Consider the following 21108-nt stretch of genomic DNA (forward strand, 5'->3'; position numbering starts at 1 on the left):
TACAAATGTACTTCGTTCCAAGTCTCTGAATAGAGGCATAATAGTTCTGCTCTATTTTAGAAAGCTGCTGTAAAAAAATACTTTGAAACAGCTAGTTATTCAGATAGATTGGTATAAATTCTAAAAAAAAAATCTAAAATAAACTGATACTCTAATATCTGCAAGGTAGCTGATGCCACTGACCTGTGTTCTTAGCAAAAATTTGTGTTCGAAGTTGGACTGAAAAACAAGAAGAAAAAAGATATTTTTTCTTACTTCTAGCAATATTAAAAATGGATCCTTACCCTGATCAGTAAGTACACTGTGAAAATAATGCAGTGGCAAAGGGACAAATAACATTAAAAAAAATCTATAGCACGCAAGCTGAAATAAATCCCAGAGACTTATTATCTGGCCACATCACAGAAAAGCTTGAATCTCTGTGTTCAGATTGTCTCAGTTAGACACTTATAGGCCTTTTGAAAGCAAAAATCCATTTCCAGCTGTACAATTCAAATCTAGCAGCAGTTACTGATTTATACAGAAATAGTAAGTGGCTTTTCTTTAGAAGTTTTGGAGCAGCTTCCTGAAGCTATATTGTTTTACTTTCGTACATCATGAAGGTTATTGAAAAATCTCATTAGTGATGACCAGAAATATAGGAAAAAGACTAAATTCTTCCTTATGTTAACTGCCCCAAATACAGTTGGCTACAGTTTGCTAACTGAAACAAATACTCTATAATAATTAAAATAATCATTTCTTATATCAGCGCAACTGACTCTTATCTGTGATAGCAACATTTCTATAAAATTGCAGGGTTCAGTTCTTCTGTTTCTGGTATTAGAAATGTATAGTTACATTCATGGACTTGTTGGTCCAGTTGCATTATTAGTTTTTAAGTGATTTTTTCCCCAATTTTTAAGTGAATAAGAAGAATTTATTAAAGGTTTGAAAATAACAATTCAGATTTGGGCTAAAAATTGAACAGAATGAAATGTGAAACCCTAAGCTGAAATATTTAGCTATCTTTTCTTCAATTCTAATGTCTTACTGCACAGCTGTGCTGAACTTACCTGGTAGTGCCCTGAAGACCAGATTCTCTGGTTGCCCACAGATATTCACAAACCAAGTTCCAACTCCTACAGGCTGCAAAAGGTAACCACAAGATGCAGGGTAATATCTACTGAAAGAAAGAAGAGAGCAGCCTAGATCAGGAGCTGAAACTTCCTCATTACTCTTTCTATACCTATCTGCCCTGGTATGCAGCAGGCTGTCACCAAAGAAGGCATATTCTTTGTCTTATCAGTTGAGTCTCCAGTTGAAGATCGGAGTTGCTCCAGCACCTGTTATATAGAGAACAATATACCTTTTAAGGATAAATTCCATACTCAAAATGGTGCTTTGGACTTGACTTAGTCCAGGCAGAAAAGCAGATTCCCTGCAAGCTTTCCTTTAAGGCCAAATGCATATCTCAAAACTAAATGGACTTATGGGTCAGCGGATGCAATGCTATCTCTGTATCTTAGAACGTATTTTACATCCTAGTAATGGCCACTCTTGTTCTGCTTTTCTCTCTGTCTCTGTGGGTGTAGGTTGGCTGTGGATAGCCCTACTACCCATTCAGGAAAGGTGAAGTGTTTGGGAAAAAACAGAGAAAATGAGTGAAGGCAAGTGAATGCAGGTCTGAGATGGAACTGGTCACTGATGAACACCAGACATTGGAGAGAAACGATGGCATCAGGTGCACAATGCTTGTCATAAACCCATGCTTGCAGCTGGTCAATGTCGTCTTAGGATGCGATAATACTCATTGCCATTCAGGCACTATTGATTGGTGTTAGAACTGGGTGGTCAGTGTTCTGGCTGGAAAAGGTGTAGCTAGCTTAAGATACTTCTTGAAATATATCTTTTGCCTACTTTAGGTGTCAAATAAAAGTACCTCTCAGGATCATAAGTTCAAATTGAGCACTTTACTCTGTCTCAGTTTAAGAATACACAGACAAAATCTATAGCCTCTACAGGCTCCTTTTTATACCTCGTTTTGTAGGAGCTGTGATCCTAGAAGCATTGGCAACTCTTGTTATATTGTACAGGTCTCTTGTTCTACAATTGGATCTTTGCACTCCAAATGAGAATCCAGTAAAGTTCTTTGCTAGTCCTGCTAGCTATACAAAACCAATTAGAGGATTGGGCTCTGTATTTGGCATATTAAGACATTCCCTTTTGTTTTTAAGAGGCAAAATGAGTAATGGGTGGCTAGAAGGACATACACTTGGAGCTTGTTACAGAGAAGACAGTCTTAATTGGTATATTTTTCTGTCCTAGCTCTGAAGTTATTAGAATTTCTTAAGAACTGAGAAATAGATTTTAGAGACCTGTAGAAGAGACATTTCAGAGACAAATGTATTGCTGTGTCTTTACATCATAGACACAGAATACCAGCCTGATACTTTGATGTTGAACCTAATAATGTGTAGTACAAAAAGTACATCTTCCAGAAAATTATCCATGCTTGGTTGGAAGGTATCAACCTAAGAAGTCCTCCAAGTCCTTTGAGAAATTCCAAAGTGCTGGGTGAAAAAGTGTACCTTATTTCTGTATGTTTGGTTTCAACTTTCAGGTGTTTTTAGTTTGTCTTTTTTTTCAAAAAAATCCTTTATTCTTTATGATTCTAGCAGGACTAGGATCACATTACCTATGATTTTTTTAATATTCTCCTATCTGTCTGTCTATCCATCTATCTAATCTCATATTGTTGTTATATTCCCTTATTATCCCTAAAAGACATTATTCTTATCAAGTTATTTTAGAACTCCCTTCACATGCTTCATTGTTTCAAGATCCATTACATTTAACCAGAATCAAATACAGTTAATCTCTTAGAAATGTCCAGCTACTGCATTTTACGATTTCCTTGTTTATATAGCCACGGATAACAATTCTGCAGCATTGTATGGAACTTCATGTTGAGATGTTTGTCTACTATGACAAGGAAAATATACACTTTTTTTCCACACCGTGATTAAGCTAAAATTGTGTCTTAAATGAAAAGCCATTTACTTTGCTTTTAATATTCAGCAATGAAGTCTTTTGTATATGAAGTTATTTTTTTTCTATCTCTGTTCCTTGACACAGGAACAGAGCTTTTGTTTCCAGTGTGTATTTAGTACAATGAGGTTATCCTATATAAACATATGATGCAATCATATGAGTGAAATTTCCTAATTTATTTACAAGGCTTGTATAGAACAATCTGTAGTGTTCACACAGTCAGTATGTAGTATGTGGTTATATGGTCTAGCCATCTTTTATGTGAAAATGAAATGATATGTTTCATAATGAAAATTACTAACTGAAAAATTGTAAGATGAAGATAAGATTACGAGAAAATGTCTGTATATGAAAGGAAAATACAGTTATAAATATTTTAAAATTTGAACTGCTGAAACATTAAGGCTAAATTTAAAAAAATCCAAATATTTTAAAGTAAATAACTGTTATAATTTAGCAATTCCAGTACTCCCTGCAATGAAGTAAAGAGGGAAAACATATGAAAGACTGTTGGGTGAGGTTTTTTGTACTTATTGTATCTTAAAGTGTAATGTTTTGCATTCATAAATAACTGATATGAACACTTCGTACCTGAATACGCCTTCAGAGTAAGGAGATACTTTATTATCTGGAAGCATTTTTAATTAGTTTTAAAAACATGACATGTGCATTGAATGAATGTTAAAAAAGAATCCCTAAGGGATTCTCCTGTAGGTTATTTCTAAAGATGAGGATATTAATTGTAAACTAATTATTTAAATATTTAACATTTATTTATTTAGATATGAAATATTTAAATATTAAAACATAATTTTAAGGTAGATTTACTAACACAGTAATATAAACCAGGTACCCTAGACAGTGAAGCTGGGTTTGTACCTAATGTTAACTACCAGAGCAAATGGCTAAGTCAAACCTCCAAGATTAGACTAGAGAGGCAGGGCTGAGTGCAGGTGAGTCACTGCTGTCCCTTGCTCTCTTGAGCAGTTTGTGTGAAAGAGTGAAGAAGGGCAAGCAAAACTTTCCGGAGATTAGCCTAAGTGACTTCTGGAGCCAGCAGGTATCAGCAGTATCTAGCAGTGGTAGCGTCTGCAAGGGAGACGAGAGAGAACTCAAAGGAGGGAACACCACTGCTCTGCCCAAGAAGAGGCAGAGGGAAGTATAGCCCCTCTCCCAGCACATCAGGGCCTGGAACGGGGCAAGGGTCATGTGGCAGCTCAGCTGGAAGAAGCTCAGGTCTCTAGTCCAACCTCCTGCCCAAGGCTGGGCCAGCTGTGAGATCAGGTCAGGCTGCGCAGGGCTTTGTCCAGGCAGGTCTCGAACACCTCCAGGGATGGGTCAGCACAGCCACCCTGTGCAACCTGTTCCACTGCTTGAATGGTGAATGAAAAGCTATCCTAGTGTATAAAAGTGGTTACTTCTAGGAAGCAGATAGGTATGGCAAAGCTTCTGGATGGAGCCAGGGGTCTAAAGTCAAAGTGCAGCTGGACAAAAGGCCAAACAAGGATTTTTCCACTTGGCACCATTTCTTGCCAAGAGTGGCCCACGTTCAAATGCATTGCTACCTATGTCTACCCAGGTGTACCCAGGGCAGTGACCAAGAGACCCAGAAACAGTGTCTGTGCTTCGGTTGATTCTTAAACTAAATCTAATTTATTGTAGTGACTGCAGGCAGCAACAGTGGCAGGGAGCCCAGTGGCGTCCTCATTCCTCAAATCCCCACGTCTGAGTTGGCAGTGTTAGAAGTGTGCTCCACAGCTCTATCTGGGCTAGGTCCAGATACAAAGAGGTTATGGGGAAGGCTGTCTGGGGGATTGAGGAGAGTCTCTGTAGAAAAATTACTGTTACCATGCTGCAAAATAGCCGCAGCAGAGCGGTGTCTTAGGGCTACACTGGCTGTGGAAGGGTCCTAAGCAGTGCCTGTGTCAGCTGTGACTGAGTAGGTAGAAGTAAGACTGGCATGTAAGATAACGGAGAGACCAATAGCGCTGGGAAAGGGAGTTCTGTCCTACCACTATGGCAGTTGCCTTAACAGTACTAGTAAGTGGGCCAGGTGGGCAGCAATGGTCTAGGTCTTACGAAAAAGAGAGGGACATAGAGGGGTCAGTTTGGGAGACATCACGCTGGCCATAAGGGCCATAAGTGCATCTGGTAGGCTGGAGAAAGGTGAGTATCTGGGAGATCCTGCAGGATCCTGCCTTGGCTAGTTCCCATGGCAGGAATAGTAAGTAGTGAAACAGGACCCTGTTAAGGTAAATCACTGCAGGACAGTGAGATTTGGTGGTTGTGCACAGACTGCATAGCTCACATTATGAGCAGGAGGAGACAGAAGGGGGGAATGAAAGAGACTTAGAAAAGTAACGGGCCAAGGGGATGCCCACTTGATTATTAAATTTTACAAATATGTAATTCCCCGAAGCAAGACATTTTAGCAGTAATTAAAGGGTCCTCGTTTGCCATTGCCTATGTCTGAGCCAAAGCAGCTAGAGTAAACTGGTGAATGTAGTTGAGCTGTTGCATTTATCAGAGTATGTTAGTAAAAATGAAACTACATAAAGGAACACGTGGTGTAGGTGGTAAGGTAGTGACTACGCATTGACCTGCTGCAGTTCCTAGCCACAGCATAGTCATTTCAACTGAACCAACAAGGGTCAGATGGGGTGTCCTACATCTTCCTTACTGTCATGGAATTCTACGGCAGGAAATCCTTCTGTTTCTTCTCCTTTCCGATGAATCTTCACCCTTTCCCTTTTTACCATTCTCTCTACTGCAGGTACCTTGGGATCCCCTGCAGCATTCCACCCCTTCCCCCAGATTCCCCCCTATTGTTAATTCTAACTCTAGCTTTTCATTTTTGTGAGGTGGAACCAAAGCAGCAGCAATGACCAACTCATATAAACTGTAAAGAAATGATGACAATTTGCTTAAGAAATCTGTTGCTCCCCTTTTCTTATGGGCAGTCTCTCTTGTCTCATTAAATCATTACAACTAGAGAAGCTCCTAAAGCAGAAAAGTATTTGTTGCTTGTCTTGTTTCTGTTGTCTCAATATTGTCTCAATAAATCCAATTATTACCTAGGTCTGTCCATAATGCAAGTATTCATATAGCAATCATTAAGAACTTAGGTTAACCATAATTTAGTTTATTCAAATTATTTTATACACCACATTCTGTGAAAAAAAACATCAAATCACATAAAAGTATGGTGATACTAGTCATAGTGGAATAAACCAGTGCCTGACAAGACTGAATCAGATCTTTTTAAAGACTAGATTCAGGAAGTCAGTAGTCATTTCAGAAACACGTAACTCCTAGACAATTCTGTAGCTCAGTTTTAAAATTGCCCGTGAAACTGTGTCCTTCCCATACTGTCAGACGTTACTTAGATCACAAATAAGACTGTGCCATCCTTAATTATCCTTGGCTACTCTGTGTGTCCTCTAATGTGACATGTCCCATAAGCTGTGGTGACAACTGATGATGGATAGTTAGCAGCTAACACCTCTTCCTTTAGGCCGTATCTGCTCACAGGAATAGTATGACATCCATTCTTACAGGTCAAAGTCATGCATAAATTACTAACATACGTATCTGACTCTCTATGGGTAGTAATCCAACTCCCAGGATCACAGCCTGAATTATGTGTCGAACCACTAAAGAATTTCAGTTGGTATTAGAAGTTCTGGACAGCAGCCACACAAATATTAGTGTTAAGTAAGAATATAACAAGTTCCTGCTGTGTAAAAGAAAAGTTTATGACTAGGTAATATATGTATTAATTAATAAATGAGCAGTACTTTAAAAGCAATGTACAATATTGTCAAGAACTTGGCCGTAATAAAAACTGCATTTAAGTAAAATAAAGTATAACTGATTTTCAATAAAATACACATTTTACAAACTGAATTATCAACCTAGTTAAAAATAAAAACTCAAAATGTAGTAAGTTTACTAGCTGCTTGTTGAAAATTATCCTCAGCTAGATTGGGAAAATCATTTCTGAAGAGGAAACAGCTATTTTAAACTATTACAAAGTCTGATTATCAGACCTAGAAATTTCAGGTCACTGCAACCCAAAATTCTATAGAATTGTATTACAGTGATATTCAGGAGTCTATTTGGTGAAATAGTGTTACGTAAGTGATAAAAAAAAGTGTGCTTCACACTGAATACACTATTCAGAAATCATCTGCAAAGTACCATTTCTGAATAAATTGTGCGCTCTTGTCTTCCTTTAAGGAACTATAGCTGGCTCATTTTCAGTATCTTCAGAACTGAAGTACTTCTTAAATTGCAGTTCTAAGAAGCAATGACTGCCTAGCCCTCGAAATACTGTTCTCCTAAGAACCAGGCAGCTAGTGAGGACCTTTTGCACAAATATGCACAAGCAATGCCAAGAGACTCAGGATAACTTGGATGCACCAGTTATTCGGTCATCAAGCCATAACAAACATTCTCCAAAGCATACTTTGGGATAACTGGAGTCTGTTCTGTTCTAGAAATTTTCAAGTATAGTTAGTTCAGTTTGGAGTGCAGAGGAAAAAAAAAACAACAAACAAACAAACAAACAAACCCTCCCCCCTCAAACCAGCACATTTCCTCCTTAAAGCAAAAGAAACAGGGTTTGCAAAAGTTTGACATAGTGGAGCTTAGCAGTTAAACACGCACAATCTCTTCTATCCTGTTTTAATCTTAGGCTGCTTTATATATCCATGGCCAGTCTGCCTAGAGATAAGTTTTTGTAGGCAGAAAAGAGTTTTGTCAGCCTAAGTCAGAGTTTAACTTCTTTTCCCAAGAGAGGATGAAATTCAAAAATTGGAATTTTTTGTGCATAAAAATACAAAATAGAATTGGTTCAGATTTTAAATTTGAGTTTTATTTTTTAAACTTTTATATTTTTAAATCTTTTGCACTAATTATCTAAATCTTTTAGGAGAAAGTCATGGAAGATATTACTCCAAAACTTTATTTTTAGAAATACTAAAACAATTTCAAACATTTGAAACATATAAAAATTAAAAAAACAGTTCAGGAGATTCACTTTAAGTATTCACACCAACCACTTAGATCTTAAAATGTCATAATTTCTTCATGGAAATAAATGGTTCATTAGAAAACTGCTAACAACTTCTACAGCTAACCTCTACTTCTCTCCAAATAAATACACAGGAGCTTATTTATAGAATCTTTTTGCCAGTATTTGAGATGTCAGTTCCATTTAATTTACTAGTTCAACCCCTAACCCAGTACTGATCCCAGATTCAATGCACCTGCCTTTCCAACCCTAATATCCTTTTCTTTTCCATCATTGCTTCCAAACTTTTTCCCAAATCTCACTTCATTATATGTTCCTGTCCATTCTTCTCTCCCTCCCACAGTTCATTTTTAAATGCTCTGCTTTTGAACCAGAAACCTTCCTCTTCTACACTTGTTCAGAAGAGAAGTTAGAGCAACATTCAGTCCACTTCTAGCATCCAGCCTACTGCATCTGAATAAAGCAGACACAAAGAAAATATTGGTGTCACTCTTGTTGACCTGTACTTAATAAAGCAAGTTTGGTTGTTTAATATTCAACTATATAAACAAGAAGAGCTCAGCTGTTCTTAATATAAACCAATATGGCAGAAATTTCAGTGATAAATTCTAAGTTTTATAGAGAATATATAAAGTGCATCTCTAGCACAAGAGCTACCCCTTGCAAAATTTGAGGTTTCTGCTCAAGTTTGTAAGTTGGAACAGCCATTAGATTGTCTGCATTTTGTAGATCTTAATATAATGAAAAGTGACTTCTGGAAGTGTTGATTCATGTCAGCCCAAAGGGAAAGAGATGTTGGATAATGCTGTCATCCTTCTTTGCAAGCAAGTGGCTAGCACAGTAACATTGTTAATAACAATGAAAAAAAGAAGCCACTAGGCTTACTTTGGGAAGCAAGAAGTTACCTAGTATTTGGATATATTTCAAATAGCGTCTAGTGAGTAATAAACCTAAAATACTAGGTTGTTTAGCTATCTGGCCAAAGCAAATACAAACCCGTTAATGCTTACCTTTGATGGTTAATGGATGGGAGAGATACTGGAAGACTCAGAGTGGGGTAAAAAGGTATTTAGGGAATTATTGATGCCTAGAAGTACTCTGGAACAACATGCAAAATATTTGTAAATACTAGGAAATAACAGCAATATGATTATTCAGCCAACATCAATATGTTTTAAAGGACAAATCATGCCAAACCACTCAAATTTCTTTCTATAACAGAGCCTAAGCAGTAGGTGTGATATATTTTGACTGATGAGCTTCTTGACAGCCTTAAAAGCTGTTCTCATATGCAAACAGAGCAAATCAGGCTGAGAAGAAAATAGTATAAAGTGGACACAAAACTGAATGTGTAATAATATTCAAAGAACATGGTTTTGTCAAAATGAAAAAAACATATTGAATGGAATTCCATAGTAGTCTGTCCTTCATCAAATTCCTTTTAATTCTTTACTAATGACTTGAATGATGATTATACCTATCAAATTTATGGATTATACAGAAAGGAGATGGATTGAAAATGCAGTGATTAGAATTCAAATGATATAAACAAATTGGTGCAAAGGTCTGGAAAAATAGGATGAGATGCTATAAATATATGTGCAATGTAGTAGGTTTATGTAGGAATAATCAACTACAGATATACAGAAATGGTTTCACAATAATTACTTAGCAGGAAGAGATCTGGAGTTTATAACGGACCACACTCTGAAGGCAAGTCGATAAGTCAAGAAGTTGGACTGTTTAAAAAAATGGCAGTGCTATGCTTTATCAATGTGGTAAGCCTAGAGCTGTGTGGTTCAGGAGTGTCTGAGGTGAGAGAAGGCTTGGAAACATAAGAAGAAATTGTAGGGGTAGAATGCAAATAAGGGAATTAGTCTGATTCAGCAACGGTGTTTTTCCCCACTTTAACATACGATCTCATGTTGTAGGCTTAAGAGGTAAATTTTCAAGCATGAAAAACTGTTGTCTTCAGCAGTGGCTCGAAGAACTCCTTCTTCATCAGTAGGCTCCTGTTCTGTTTGGAGCAGCCTATGGCGGCCAGCAGAGGCAAACAAATGGAGCTGACGTAAGGAACAACGACTTTATGCTGACTGACTTTCTTCCTAGACAGAAAATACCTTCTTTCTCAGGTAGAAAAGATACACTTCTTTCAGGGGAGCAAGGAAGATGACTTTCTCTCTATATATACATGTATGCTGTCAAATTAAAAAAAAATCTGCTTTCTTTTTGGAGCCCATTGGAGAACATAACTGAAGGCCAGTCATTCTCACAGTTAAAATTTATGCTTTATTTCCAGTCTTACTTTCTGTCCAGCTTCCAGAAATTGTTTCTTCTTACTCCTTTCTGTCTGTTAGCCTTGCACTTTTCTCCTTGCCAAGATACACTATACTATCAAGTAACCTGTTTTTCAAATACTGATCCCAGGATCAGGATATGATATTCCACTATCTGTCTCAGAAGTCTAATAGTAATCATCTCACACCTTTGTTCTACTCTCTATGTAAACATCTCAAGACTAAATTTTAGGACTAAATTTTACATCAGCTACTTCTACATAAAAACTAACAGTCTGTCCATCTGTCTTTATCAAAGGCATTTGCCTTATAGAATATTCTCCATTCTTTAGGTATGTCCTGCTTTATTATTTCAGGTGTTTCTTCTTAGATTTTGTTGTTGTTGTTGTTTTTAATTAGCACATATGCATCATATGATTACTTGTGCTAAAGAGCAGAAAGATAAGCCAGGATAGCTGGCTGGTCAAAAGGGGCCAATTACATCACGGATGGAGAAAAGCGGAAATCCAGCGATAAGACCTTCGTGAAGGGGATGATTCTTATTCCCAGGGGACAGAACAGACTTCCATCTATACAATGGAGTAAGCTGAAAGAAAAGGAGAAAACCAGCAACTTCTGAAAGGCATCTAAGTGGAACAGGATGGAGGTCAAGTATACAATCCATCTTTCATACTGGAGTACTACAGAGTAATTAGAATTAGTAATTCTAATTACTAATTAGTGATATTACAGCAACGTAGCTTGAAATTAAGCCTCTGGTTGTGCAAAACATACGTGCAACAAAGAAAAGTGCTATACCAAGAATTGCTGGCATCATGCCCATTTAATGGACGTATGCTGCAAACAGGGAAGGCTCTGTACCTTGGGAGTATCTGGGACAGGTCTTTCTGATTTTATCTCACGGTGGGACTGTCTCCACACTGCCCTTCTCCTGTGTGTACCTAGATGCATAAAATTTGCAGCTGTGCATGCTAAACTCATTTTACTTCTGTACGTTCTTGTGGGTGGTCAAGTACTGCTTAGTTGATCTCTGCAGTGAAACCCAAATGTTCAGAGGTTTTCAGAGACCAACTGCGTGTGCACACAGTGGCTCAACCAGGCAAGCACCCTGCTTCAGGTCACATGGAAGAGAACAGACTGTGGTGGATGGTCTTTTCTCCTCCCTGGCATCAGAGAAATAATTCTCCCTTCAGTCAGTACAACAGTTTGAGTTGTATTCAGGATCACATCACCTGATTTTACCATTTTTTTTTCCCCACGATTACCTGCCACCACGTTGTTTGTGCGTAGGGATAGGACTTGCACTGCTCCTGAAAGCTGGGAAGAATAACTCATCCCGGATTTAGATGGCAGGGAGCTCCCTCTCGGCACCTGCTCCGAGGAGGTGCAGGTGCGAGTCCCCCGGGCCCGTCCCCTCCCGGCAGGTCGCCCTGACGGCGCTCCCGGAGGAGGGGCCCTCGAGGAGAAGGAGCCAGCGACGGGCAGAAGCGCCCACTGCCCCGCGGATCTCCCCACCGTGGCGCGGGAGCAGCTGCCGGCGCCCGGCCCGGAGGCGCTCAGGGCGCTGCCTCGAAGCCAGGGGAAATCCGCAGCTTCCTCAGGCTCTGCCTCCACCTGCCCCCCGCGGATGAAGGCGGCTCTGAAGGTATCGCACGGTGCCAGGGGAGGGGGGAGGGGGGACGCCGCTGGCCCGGGCACGCTCGTCCCCCGAGCACCGGGACGCCGAGGAGGCGGGCGAGCGGCTACCGGGCGATTTCAGCGCCGAGACCGGGCGCAGGGGACGCGGCCGCCGGGTGGCGGCGGAGCGGCGCGGCGCGGCCCGGCCCGGCGGAGGGCGCGGCGCGGCGCGGCTCGGCTCGGCTCGGCCCGGCCCGGCCCGGCGGAGGGCGCGGCGCGGCGCGGCCCGCCCCCGCGGCGCGCACAGCGCCAGCAGCCGCGGCGGCGGCGGCACCACCTCGCCGGCGCCGGGCCGGGCCGCCCCCCCGCGCCGTGCGCGTCTCTCGCCGCCTTTTCCTGTCTGCATCCTCCCCGCTCCTCCGCCCCCCCCTCGCCATTTTCGCCCGGCAGGAGCTCGGCGGGACTTCCCTGAAACTTCGCCGGGAGCTCGCCCGCCGCCGCCGCCGCGCCCGCAAACTTTTCCCCGCGGTGCCCGGGCCGCGCCGCGCCGCTCGCTCCCTGCCGGCGGCTGCGGCGGGGGCTGGCGATGAGCGCCCCTCCGCTGATCCGGCCGCCCAGCCCGCTGCCGCCGGCGGGGGCTGCTCCCGGCGGCGGCGTCGCCTTCCACCTCCAGATCGGGCTGAGCCGCGAGCCCGTGCTGCTGCTGCAGGACTCCTCGGGGGACCTCAGCCTCGCCCACGTCCGGGAAATGGCTTGCTCCATAGTCGACCAGAAGGTAAGGGGAAACGTCCCGGCCGAGGCCGCGGCCGCTGCTCCCGCCCGCGATCGCTCCTTTCCGCGGCCGCGCGGCGACCTGCCCTCGCCCCTGCCCTTGCCCGCTGCCCGCAGGGCCCCGTGCGGGATGCTGGCGTGGGAGCGCGCCTTGCGGTGCGCTGGCCGCGTTAGCAGCTGCTGCGGGAAGCAACCCGCGGCCGGCCGCGGCTGCCTGCTTTTTAACGCTGCGGGGCTGGGGCAGGGGGGGAACCTGTCAGCTGTGATGGCAGCGCGGCGCCCTGGGGCAGCTTGTGTGTTGTCCCGGCCTCTGCCGGGAGAGGAAACTTCCCACTTCAAAACAAAACAAAACAAAAAAAAACCAAACCAAAGCCAAACAGCCCCCCGCGCGGAAAGCCCTGCCGCGGCCGCCCGGAGCCTCCGCGGCGTGCGGCGCCCCGCACCCTTCCCCCTGCCCGGGCCGCGCGGGCGCAGCCGGAGCAGGGGCTGGTGCGGGCTGCACGGGGCGGGAGTCTCCGTCCTGCCCCCGGACAGGCGAGCGTCACGCGTGGGGCGCGGCGGCCGCGCCGCTCCGCGCAGCTCCGCGCCGCGGGGAGGCTCCGCTGCGAGCTGCTGCGCGGCGGCGGCAGCCGGGCTCGGCGCTGAACTTTTACCGTGCCGCTGCGTGAGAGACGCGCAGGAAAGTAGCACGGCGGTTTCACGGGCTGAAAAGTAAGGCTGCCGGATACTCAGGTTGCCTCTAACGGGGAAAACTTGTTTTAACTGCTTTTTACTGAGGTAAGATAATTTCGGAGTAGTTTTTTTTTTTAAGTTGACAGTTACGCTCTAGGTCTGTTTGTGTTCCCCCTCACTGAATAGGGGGAACTTTCCCTTTTTCCTTAACTAATAACGTATTTTCAAAATTGTATGAAATACACACCTTCTTTTTTTAAATTCTGTATTTCCCTTAAGAAAGGGTTACTTGCTTCGTTAAGTTAAATTCTGAGGAAGGACATACCCCCTGTTTAACATCGCTGCGTTTGCTTTCAAAGCTAGGCCAAAACTTGTCGCTAGGTCACGCAGAAGTCCTACACGAGTTAAATACTTGTATGTATGTACGCACATGTATACACAACTTACATACTTATTACAAGTCTTTATACATGGTTGATAAGCTTATATATAAATATATATAACCATCCGTAAGTTATTATATTAGCAGTAATGTAAATATGCTAAGATTGTTGCATTCATCGTTCATATTTTTGTGCTTAAGTAGCATATACATTTCATTTCACGGGTTTATAGTATGCCCGAGCCTACTCTTTTGTATTTCCTAACAATTTCCTACTTCCCTAACACTGTATCATTGTCTAAAGAGAGGCAAAAGTGTTGGCTTGTCCTCCGGGAGGAGAGAGACTTAATTTAAGCACTGGCGTAAAAAATTTGAACGACTTAATTTGTTGCAGCCTACCGACTGTGTCTTTTTTTGAGAGACAGATAATCATTTAGTTTTTTTTCTACAGAGCACACTTGAATGAGGAGCTCTCTTCTAGTCACAGTCTGTCAGAGCCCAGATTACTGCTTTTTCCAAGGCCTTTGAGAAGAAAGTGGTTCAAGGAAAGGGAAAATTGAAAGGAAGATAGGCTTTTTTTTCTTTTCTCTCTCAGATGATGGCCTAGCCACTCTACAGATTAATTTGAATGTTATTTATCCTGAGTTTTGTTTTAAGCTTAAATCTGCAAATATGCATGTATGTATAATTTCACTAACATGCAACATTTCACTACACATAATGGGTTTGTTTGCATGTAGAAAGTTACTCTACGTATTGGCAGAGACCTTTTTAAAAAAAATTACATGGGTGTCTAGAACCATTCTGAGGTGACTCTCTCTGTGTTGTAGATTAATGCTTTTCTCTTTTCCTGAAATGATTTAAGGTACTAGTTATGCCTGATATTATGAGAAATACTGGTTGTCTCGTCTCAGTTAAGGAGGAGTCTGTACTGTAGTGTGATCTTTAAATAAAGTATTAATTATTTGCAAGTTTCTTTGGGGTAGTGAAGTAGGTGGACAGTACCTTGCAGGTAACGGTTTTGTCCCAAAGTCACTCTTTAGTCTGGATTGCATAAGTAGTAAAGAGAGGATGTAATTTTTGTTGTTTTCTTTAGCAGTCCTGTTAGACTGTTAAAATTAACTGTGTCTCTATCCTGGTACAAATGAAGTGGTGAGCAAGAGGATTGCTTATATACTTATTTTTAGGATTGTGCTGGCTTATTTGTAGTATCAGTTTCACATGATCTGTTTATAGACAACCTCGTTCGTGGTAATGTGGGGATACCTAAATATATATACCTCTATATATGCTGTTATTTTGCACAGATTTATAAACTAACTTAACTTTTTTGTATAAACTCAGCTTCTTGCAGACTAGAGCACATATAGGCCTGAGCACGATGTGACTAGCTTTTAGCTGTATGCATACAAATGCATACACACACATATATATGTAATATGTATACACATATATACAGGTTATTACTAGCTATAATATACAGTGTTTGCATATATTTAGATTAGTAGACTTTAATTATAGGATCTGAAGTGTAAAGTTTAGGGGTTTTAATTTTTTAAGAGAGTCTAATTACAGTAATGTTAATATACTATATGTTAGTATAACCTCTATGACACGAAAAATAGAATGAGCAAAGAGTTCTCCGTTGCCAGCGAAAAGCATTCTTTCAGGAATATCATCCTGAGGGAGCTCTATGGAAATTTGCTTAGCAAGTCTGAAGATGAAATGGAACGTGTCAGTTTTGGGCATAAATTCAAACACATTGGAATCCGTTCAGAACCGAAGTTGGTTCCCTTGAGTTTGCGTGCTTTGGCTTTGTTAGAACCGGTGATATGAACACCTTGAGGCTTGTTCATGCGACGTTATTTGTTGTTCAGCTGAAATGGAATTTTAGCATTTAAATTTTGATGTTGTTTACAAGAAATGAGAAGCAATGGCAAAATGCATGTCACTGTTTGATTGCTAGCCTTACTCTTTCATGAGAGGAGTGGGAGAGCATCGTAAAATAGTCTTTGTTTTCTGAAGATAAATAGTTGGAATTATTGCCCTTCTTGGGTTAACTGCACACAACAAAACGACTTTTCCAGGGTCAAAGTAAAATGCAAAGCGTACTAAGTAGTAAACTGTATCTTGTGAACTAAAAGGCTGACATTACCAAAGACTTTTTTTTTTTATGTTACATTTTTGGCAGTTTTAATCCAAATATATGCAATTTTAATACAAGGGCAAAAATAGCTGTTATTTACATTTTCTGATTTGTTGAAACTACTTGCTGTCTTTAGCATCTCGCAGGTAATGTGCTGAGGAATGGTACTGGCGTTGTCAAATTTTGAAAACTTTGCATTCTCAAGCAAATACATGATGAAATTACTTGACGTGAGAAAATGGATTTTATAAAACAGCCCTTGCTTACAATGAGATGCTGCCTGGGCCTTCGGCATTTGAAGGCAGCGAAGTTGCCAGCACAGGCTTATCTTCCTACGTAAGTGTACATCAAATTGCCTTCTAAAAGTAGAGTTGTCGATCGTTCTCTCATTTGGATAATACTGAAATTTCATGATCAGAAATCATGAAATCTTATTATTGTAGTACAGTATACAATAATAAGAAAACAAAAAGTAGGCCATTTCGAGAATGGAAAAGGACAAAAAAAAAAAAAAAAGATCATTCAAGTGGCATGCTGCACCTAGAATACTGTGCCCAGATTCATCTTGATTTTTTGGTATTCAATGGTAAATGTAAGAGAGTAGTCACAGATCAAACCAAAGGAATACCTAATCTACCCTCTAAGAACTAAACTAAACATATTTTCTACAGATACTCATCTGTTTTTTGCTCCTGGCTGCCCTTGATAAGAGAAATCTAACTTATTCTTAAATAAATAAAAATTTTTTTTTTCATTTCCTATTTTTTTTCCCCGAAGCTAAAATCTTTACACCTGTGGTCTCAGTGGAGAAAGGAACTTATCTAAAGCTTGATATGAAAATATGCTTAACCTTTCTTTTCCCCCCCATCCCCCTCTTGCCAGGGCTTCAAACAACCACAGAAAACATATGGGGTTTGTTTATATGGAAGAGGTATCTTTTTTTTTTTCCTTCCCCCTCCAAAATCTACATACTCTCCTAAAATAAACAATAGCCTGGTGGTAATGAAATCCTTTCCTTGCGGGGGGATGGGGACTGAGGGGAAAATAGCTCACTAGAAAGAAAGATTTTGTGTCCCTCAGAATATGAAGAGAAATTACGAGAGCTTTTTTGCCCATTCTGAGCAAAACTCTCCTATCTTCAATTCAACACATGCATGGAGAAGTTTCGTATAGTCACTGCATATTTGACTGTAATCACATCCTTCATATGACCTGGAAAAGTTAGTACAGATGTGCTGTTTATCTGCAAAAGCTGCATTCTTTAATTCTCAAACTGGTGCATACCGGTGACTAAATGTTAAACCTTTTTTCCCTGAAGCGAATCTTTCTCTGACCTGGTTACTTCCTTCTGTATATTTTGAAAACACAAAGCTGCTAAATTTCATTTCAGGAATGTGAGGTGCCTTGTCATTATGCATGTAAATATATTTCAAAATGAGAGTATTTTTTAAAAATAATCTCACTTTTAGAAACTGGAGTGAGACTTTTGATCATTACCATTTAATCTTTTATTGACTTCACGCTTACTGCTCTCCACCCTGGAAACTGCAGGTCAGTGTATATTACATTAATTTGTAAGTTAATTAAAATTTTAGAGAATGTATACTAAATCACGAGAAAAGCTGGATTTGGATGAAGGGGAGTCGGTTTTAATTTGTTTGGAGAATGTGGGATTTTTAAGAAATGTTGAGTTTGTTATCTATCATATCAGTGGTTCAGATGAAGAAAATTAATCCTGTGCAACCTATTTATCTAACGCATTTGAGAAATCTCCTCCAGAGATGGAAGGCTATCAAATGAATTCTCACAGAATAAGAAATAACATGGAGCTTTGGCTCGCGGGCTTGTTTGTAACCAAAGCAGTTGACATTTTAAACCTTAAAGGAATTACAAAAGGCGTCTTGTGTTGCTCTTGCACTAGTGCTACTGCTGCTTCCCCCAGAACACCTGCAATTTCCCTAATGCTTTAAAAACATCGGGGATGAATAAGCCTCTCTCATTGCAGAGATGAAGCTATACTGCCAGGGAAAGGATAGAATTTACAACGTTGCCGCGTTTTCCAGACCGCAGCGCGTACGCGAGCGTTGTGTGGGACGTGCTCCGTGAGCGCGACGTGCCTGGGAGCTGCCCGCGCGCGGGACGTGGAGCTGACGGGCCGCGAGCAGCGCGCGGGGAGCCTGGCGTAAGGGCATCTGTGGGTGTTTTTATAGGATACAGCTACATTACGGTAAAAATTACAATTGGCAAACACAAATCTAAGATAGTGAGACCAAGAATTAAATCATCTGTCTCAAGCAAGCCATGACAAGCACATGTATCGTTTTGTACTTTTTTTTAATTACTTTTGTACATCTTGTGAGCCATCACTAACCTCTCAGTTTTGCTGTCTAGTTGACCTACGACAGATTTATGTTGACATTATGTAATATGGCTGGACCTATATGGGGAGAATTAGGCATATAAATTAAATGCCTCCCTCAGGTGTTTGTCCAAAGTGTAGGTGTATTCATTTTAGCTGCCACGTGCATATTCCTAAATGCTCTTCACTTGTCAGATGTTGTGTTTCTGCCTCTCTGTACAGACATGTGCCACAGACCTGATGTATTCAGTGAAGATACTTGATTAATCCCCTTTTGGTAAAGGGCAGCCTTGCGCTATATGCCTGTTACTGTTGAGTTACTGCAAGCTTTTGACCTCATGTTTGACTCCTGCTGCTTGAAGGAGGACTTCTGCTTCACATTTTCTCCTTCTGCTTCAAATTTTCTCCCAGAGGTACTATACGCTGCTCACATTATATCAAATTGTCTATTTTGAGATAGACCTGAAATCTGCCTTAGGGTGTGTTCGCGTAAAATACTTGTTTCACTTTCAGTGTCACACTCCGACGTCTCTTACGCAGCGTTGTTCGTAGAGGTTCTGCTAGAAAAGCCACCTGAATTTTGTTATTGTCTCGTTAACGCTAAAAGAAAGCGGCTTAGATGAGAATAAAACGAAGTATTCTCTTTTCCCCGAGATGCCTTTTTGCTCTGTCTTTGCCAGTGATTTTGTTTTCTGTATGTCTTGGGCTCGCTGTGCTTTACCACTCTGTGAGAGGAGGCTTTTCAGGCACTTGCCGAGGGGAGCCTCGCGGGGGAGAGCTCGAGCGCCCGGCGTGACCGCGCGGCGCTCTGCCCCGCCATCGCCTCTGCTTACATTCTTCTGGCTTCTGGAGCCCCCTTGAATTTCCAGGATTTTGCAAGCCGATATAGATTTCTTTCACAGGCTTTCAATATTACTTCCTGCCACAAGACTTTAGTACTGTTAAACTCTTGTTTTGCTTTTGGATTTTTTTTTTTTTTTGCTTAAATATTTTTATCCAGGAATAAGCTGAAACGATGATGACAGACTCGATGTCATTTAAAAACCTGTGTTTAGGATTAAAATAACTTGCACTTGTCTGCCTGAACTTTTTAAGACCTCGAAACATGCACTTGAAGCGCGCTGCTTCATGAAGCAGATTTTTGCTTTTGACTTCTCTTCTAGTTTTATTTGCTGGAGAAACTTGTTTGAAGTTAGAAATGTAATGCAGTGTATCACACTACAATCTAAAGGCAATAGTATGGACATCTTAGAGTGATAAATACATATACCATATACCATAAAGTTAGACCTACGTTTTGGTATATATCACTATTTTTCACTTTTCCTTCCTCCAGGTATTTGTGGCTTTCTTCTCCTTGTTCCTTGCATTTCTCTTTTCTTCTTCAGCTGAAGAAAACTTGATTGGAGATAAACTTTCCCTTCCTGCGCCATGTAAAATGCATAATGGTATTGTGATAGTGTCTCTCAGAGCTTAATAGCCATGGTCTGCTGTCTGTGCCAATACTGCAGCCGATACCAGCTCTGAAGCGGTGTAATGACATTAAAGCTAGAACGTAGGTGGTTATTTTGATCAATATTTTATATAGCGAACATAAACAAAAAATCTGAGAAACATGGAAGTAAGATATCTAGCCTGGATCCTGGATGCTTCCTAACAGAAGGAGAGACTCACTTAAAGATTTAAATTAGTGGCTGGCATAAAATGTTCTTTCCAACGTTTTTCTAAGCACAAGATGTAGGAATAGAAGATGCGAAGCATGACCACAGTTGCCATCTATAAGCATCTGTCCTGTACTCTTCAAAAGAAGCGTATCTGAACATGTCCTGTGCAATCTGAAAGAATGTTCTATTTCTTCTCAAGTTATAAGATAAGTCAACCTTGAGAAATATTTTTTTTTGTGTGTATTAGAAATAGGTTTAGTTAGCATCTTGTCAAGAGCAAAAGCACAGACTAGACACAGCTCTTTCTGGGAGAAGTGTTCTGGCTGTGAGGCAGTTTGTCTAAGAGATACTTATCCTTAAAACCAGCAACTTTAATAGTCACACTTTTTGCCTTTTTCCTATCAACTGAGAAATCTTGCTACATATAAATGGAAATTACTAATGCATTTGCACCTTTCTGGTAAATGTACACCGTGGGCTCCCTCTCTTCATGTGATTCCATAAAGTACAGAGCTTATGTGCTTTTGCAGCTTAAGCATGCTAGGCTGGAGGCTGTGTTCAAACTGAAGCAGTCCTGAAAGCCCCTTAACTCTTTGGGCCTCAAAGGGATGTTTATGTGATTTAATCTTTTTAAATTGGGTTTAGAGCTATGGGATGAGTGTCTGTGCGATGAAGGAATCATAACCCACTGGTAAGAGGAACAATATGGGTTGTTATTGACACTGCTGTCAGTCTTGGTGCTATATCTCACTGTAATACCGTTCATATTTTGCTCGGGAGTTCAGTCACCCACTGTGTCCACTTAAAGGGTTGCATCGCAGATTTGCCGTCTGTTTACATTATATGACTCTGAGTGTGCAGCTCATACTATTCACTGTTTGAAGTGCTGATATTATCTGTCCGAGGATTTCATACTGCCTGCCCCCCAAATCAAACAGGAAAATGGGGAAATTCTGCACTGAAAGCATAAAACGGAGCCTTTCAGATACTTGCAGTATGTGTAAACTTATGCATCTGTTCTGGTATGTTTGTTATATCTACCTCTAAAAAGAAAGGGTGCAACAAAATATGTAGAATATGGGTAGAAATCTGTCTAGTTCTAAAACCGCATAGTTTTCACTCTACTTTTTCC

The 21108-nt window shown here is 41.1% G+C and overlaps 1 protein-coding gene across 2 annotated transcripts in view; it reads left to right on the forward strand.

The window, feature by feature from the left end:
- The first annotated feature begins 12575 nt into the window (after nucleotides 1–12575).
- The window catches only part of PRKD1 (protein kinase D1), a 141655-nt gene continuing 133122 nt past the window's right edge, over nucleotides 12576–21108 (forward strand). For both annotated transcript variants that reach the window (XM_062576006.1, XM_062576007.1), the window contains exon 1: nucleotides 12576–12757. In XM_062576006.1, the coding sequence (XP_062431990.1) occupies nucleotides 12731–12757 (27 nt within the window). In that variant the 5' untranslated portion in view covers nucleotides 12576–12730. The remainder of the gene's footprint in view (nucleotides 12758–21108) is intronic.

Source organism: Rhea pennata, chromosome 5, assembly GCF_028389875.1.
Source record: "Rhea pennata isolate bPtePen1 chromosome 5, bPtePen1.pri, whole genome shotgun sequence".
Taxonomy (NCBI): Eukaryota; Metazoa; Chordata; class Aves; order Rheiformes; family Rheidae; genus Rhea; species Rhea pennata.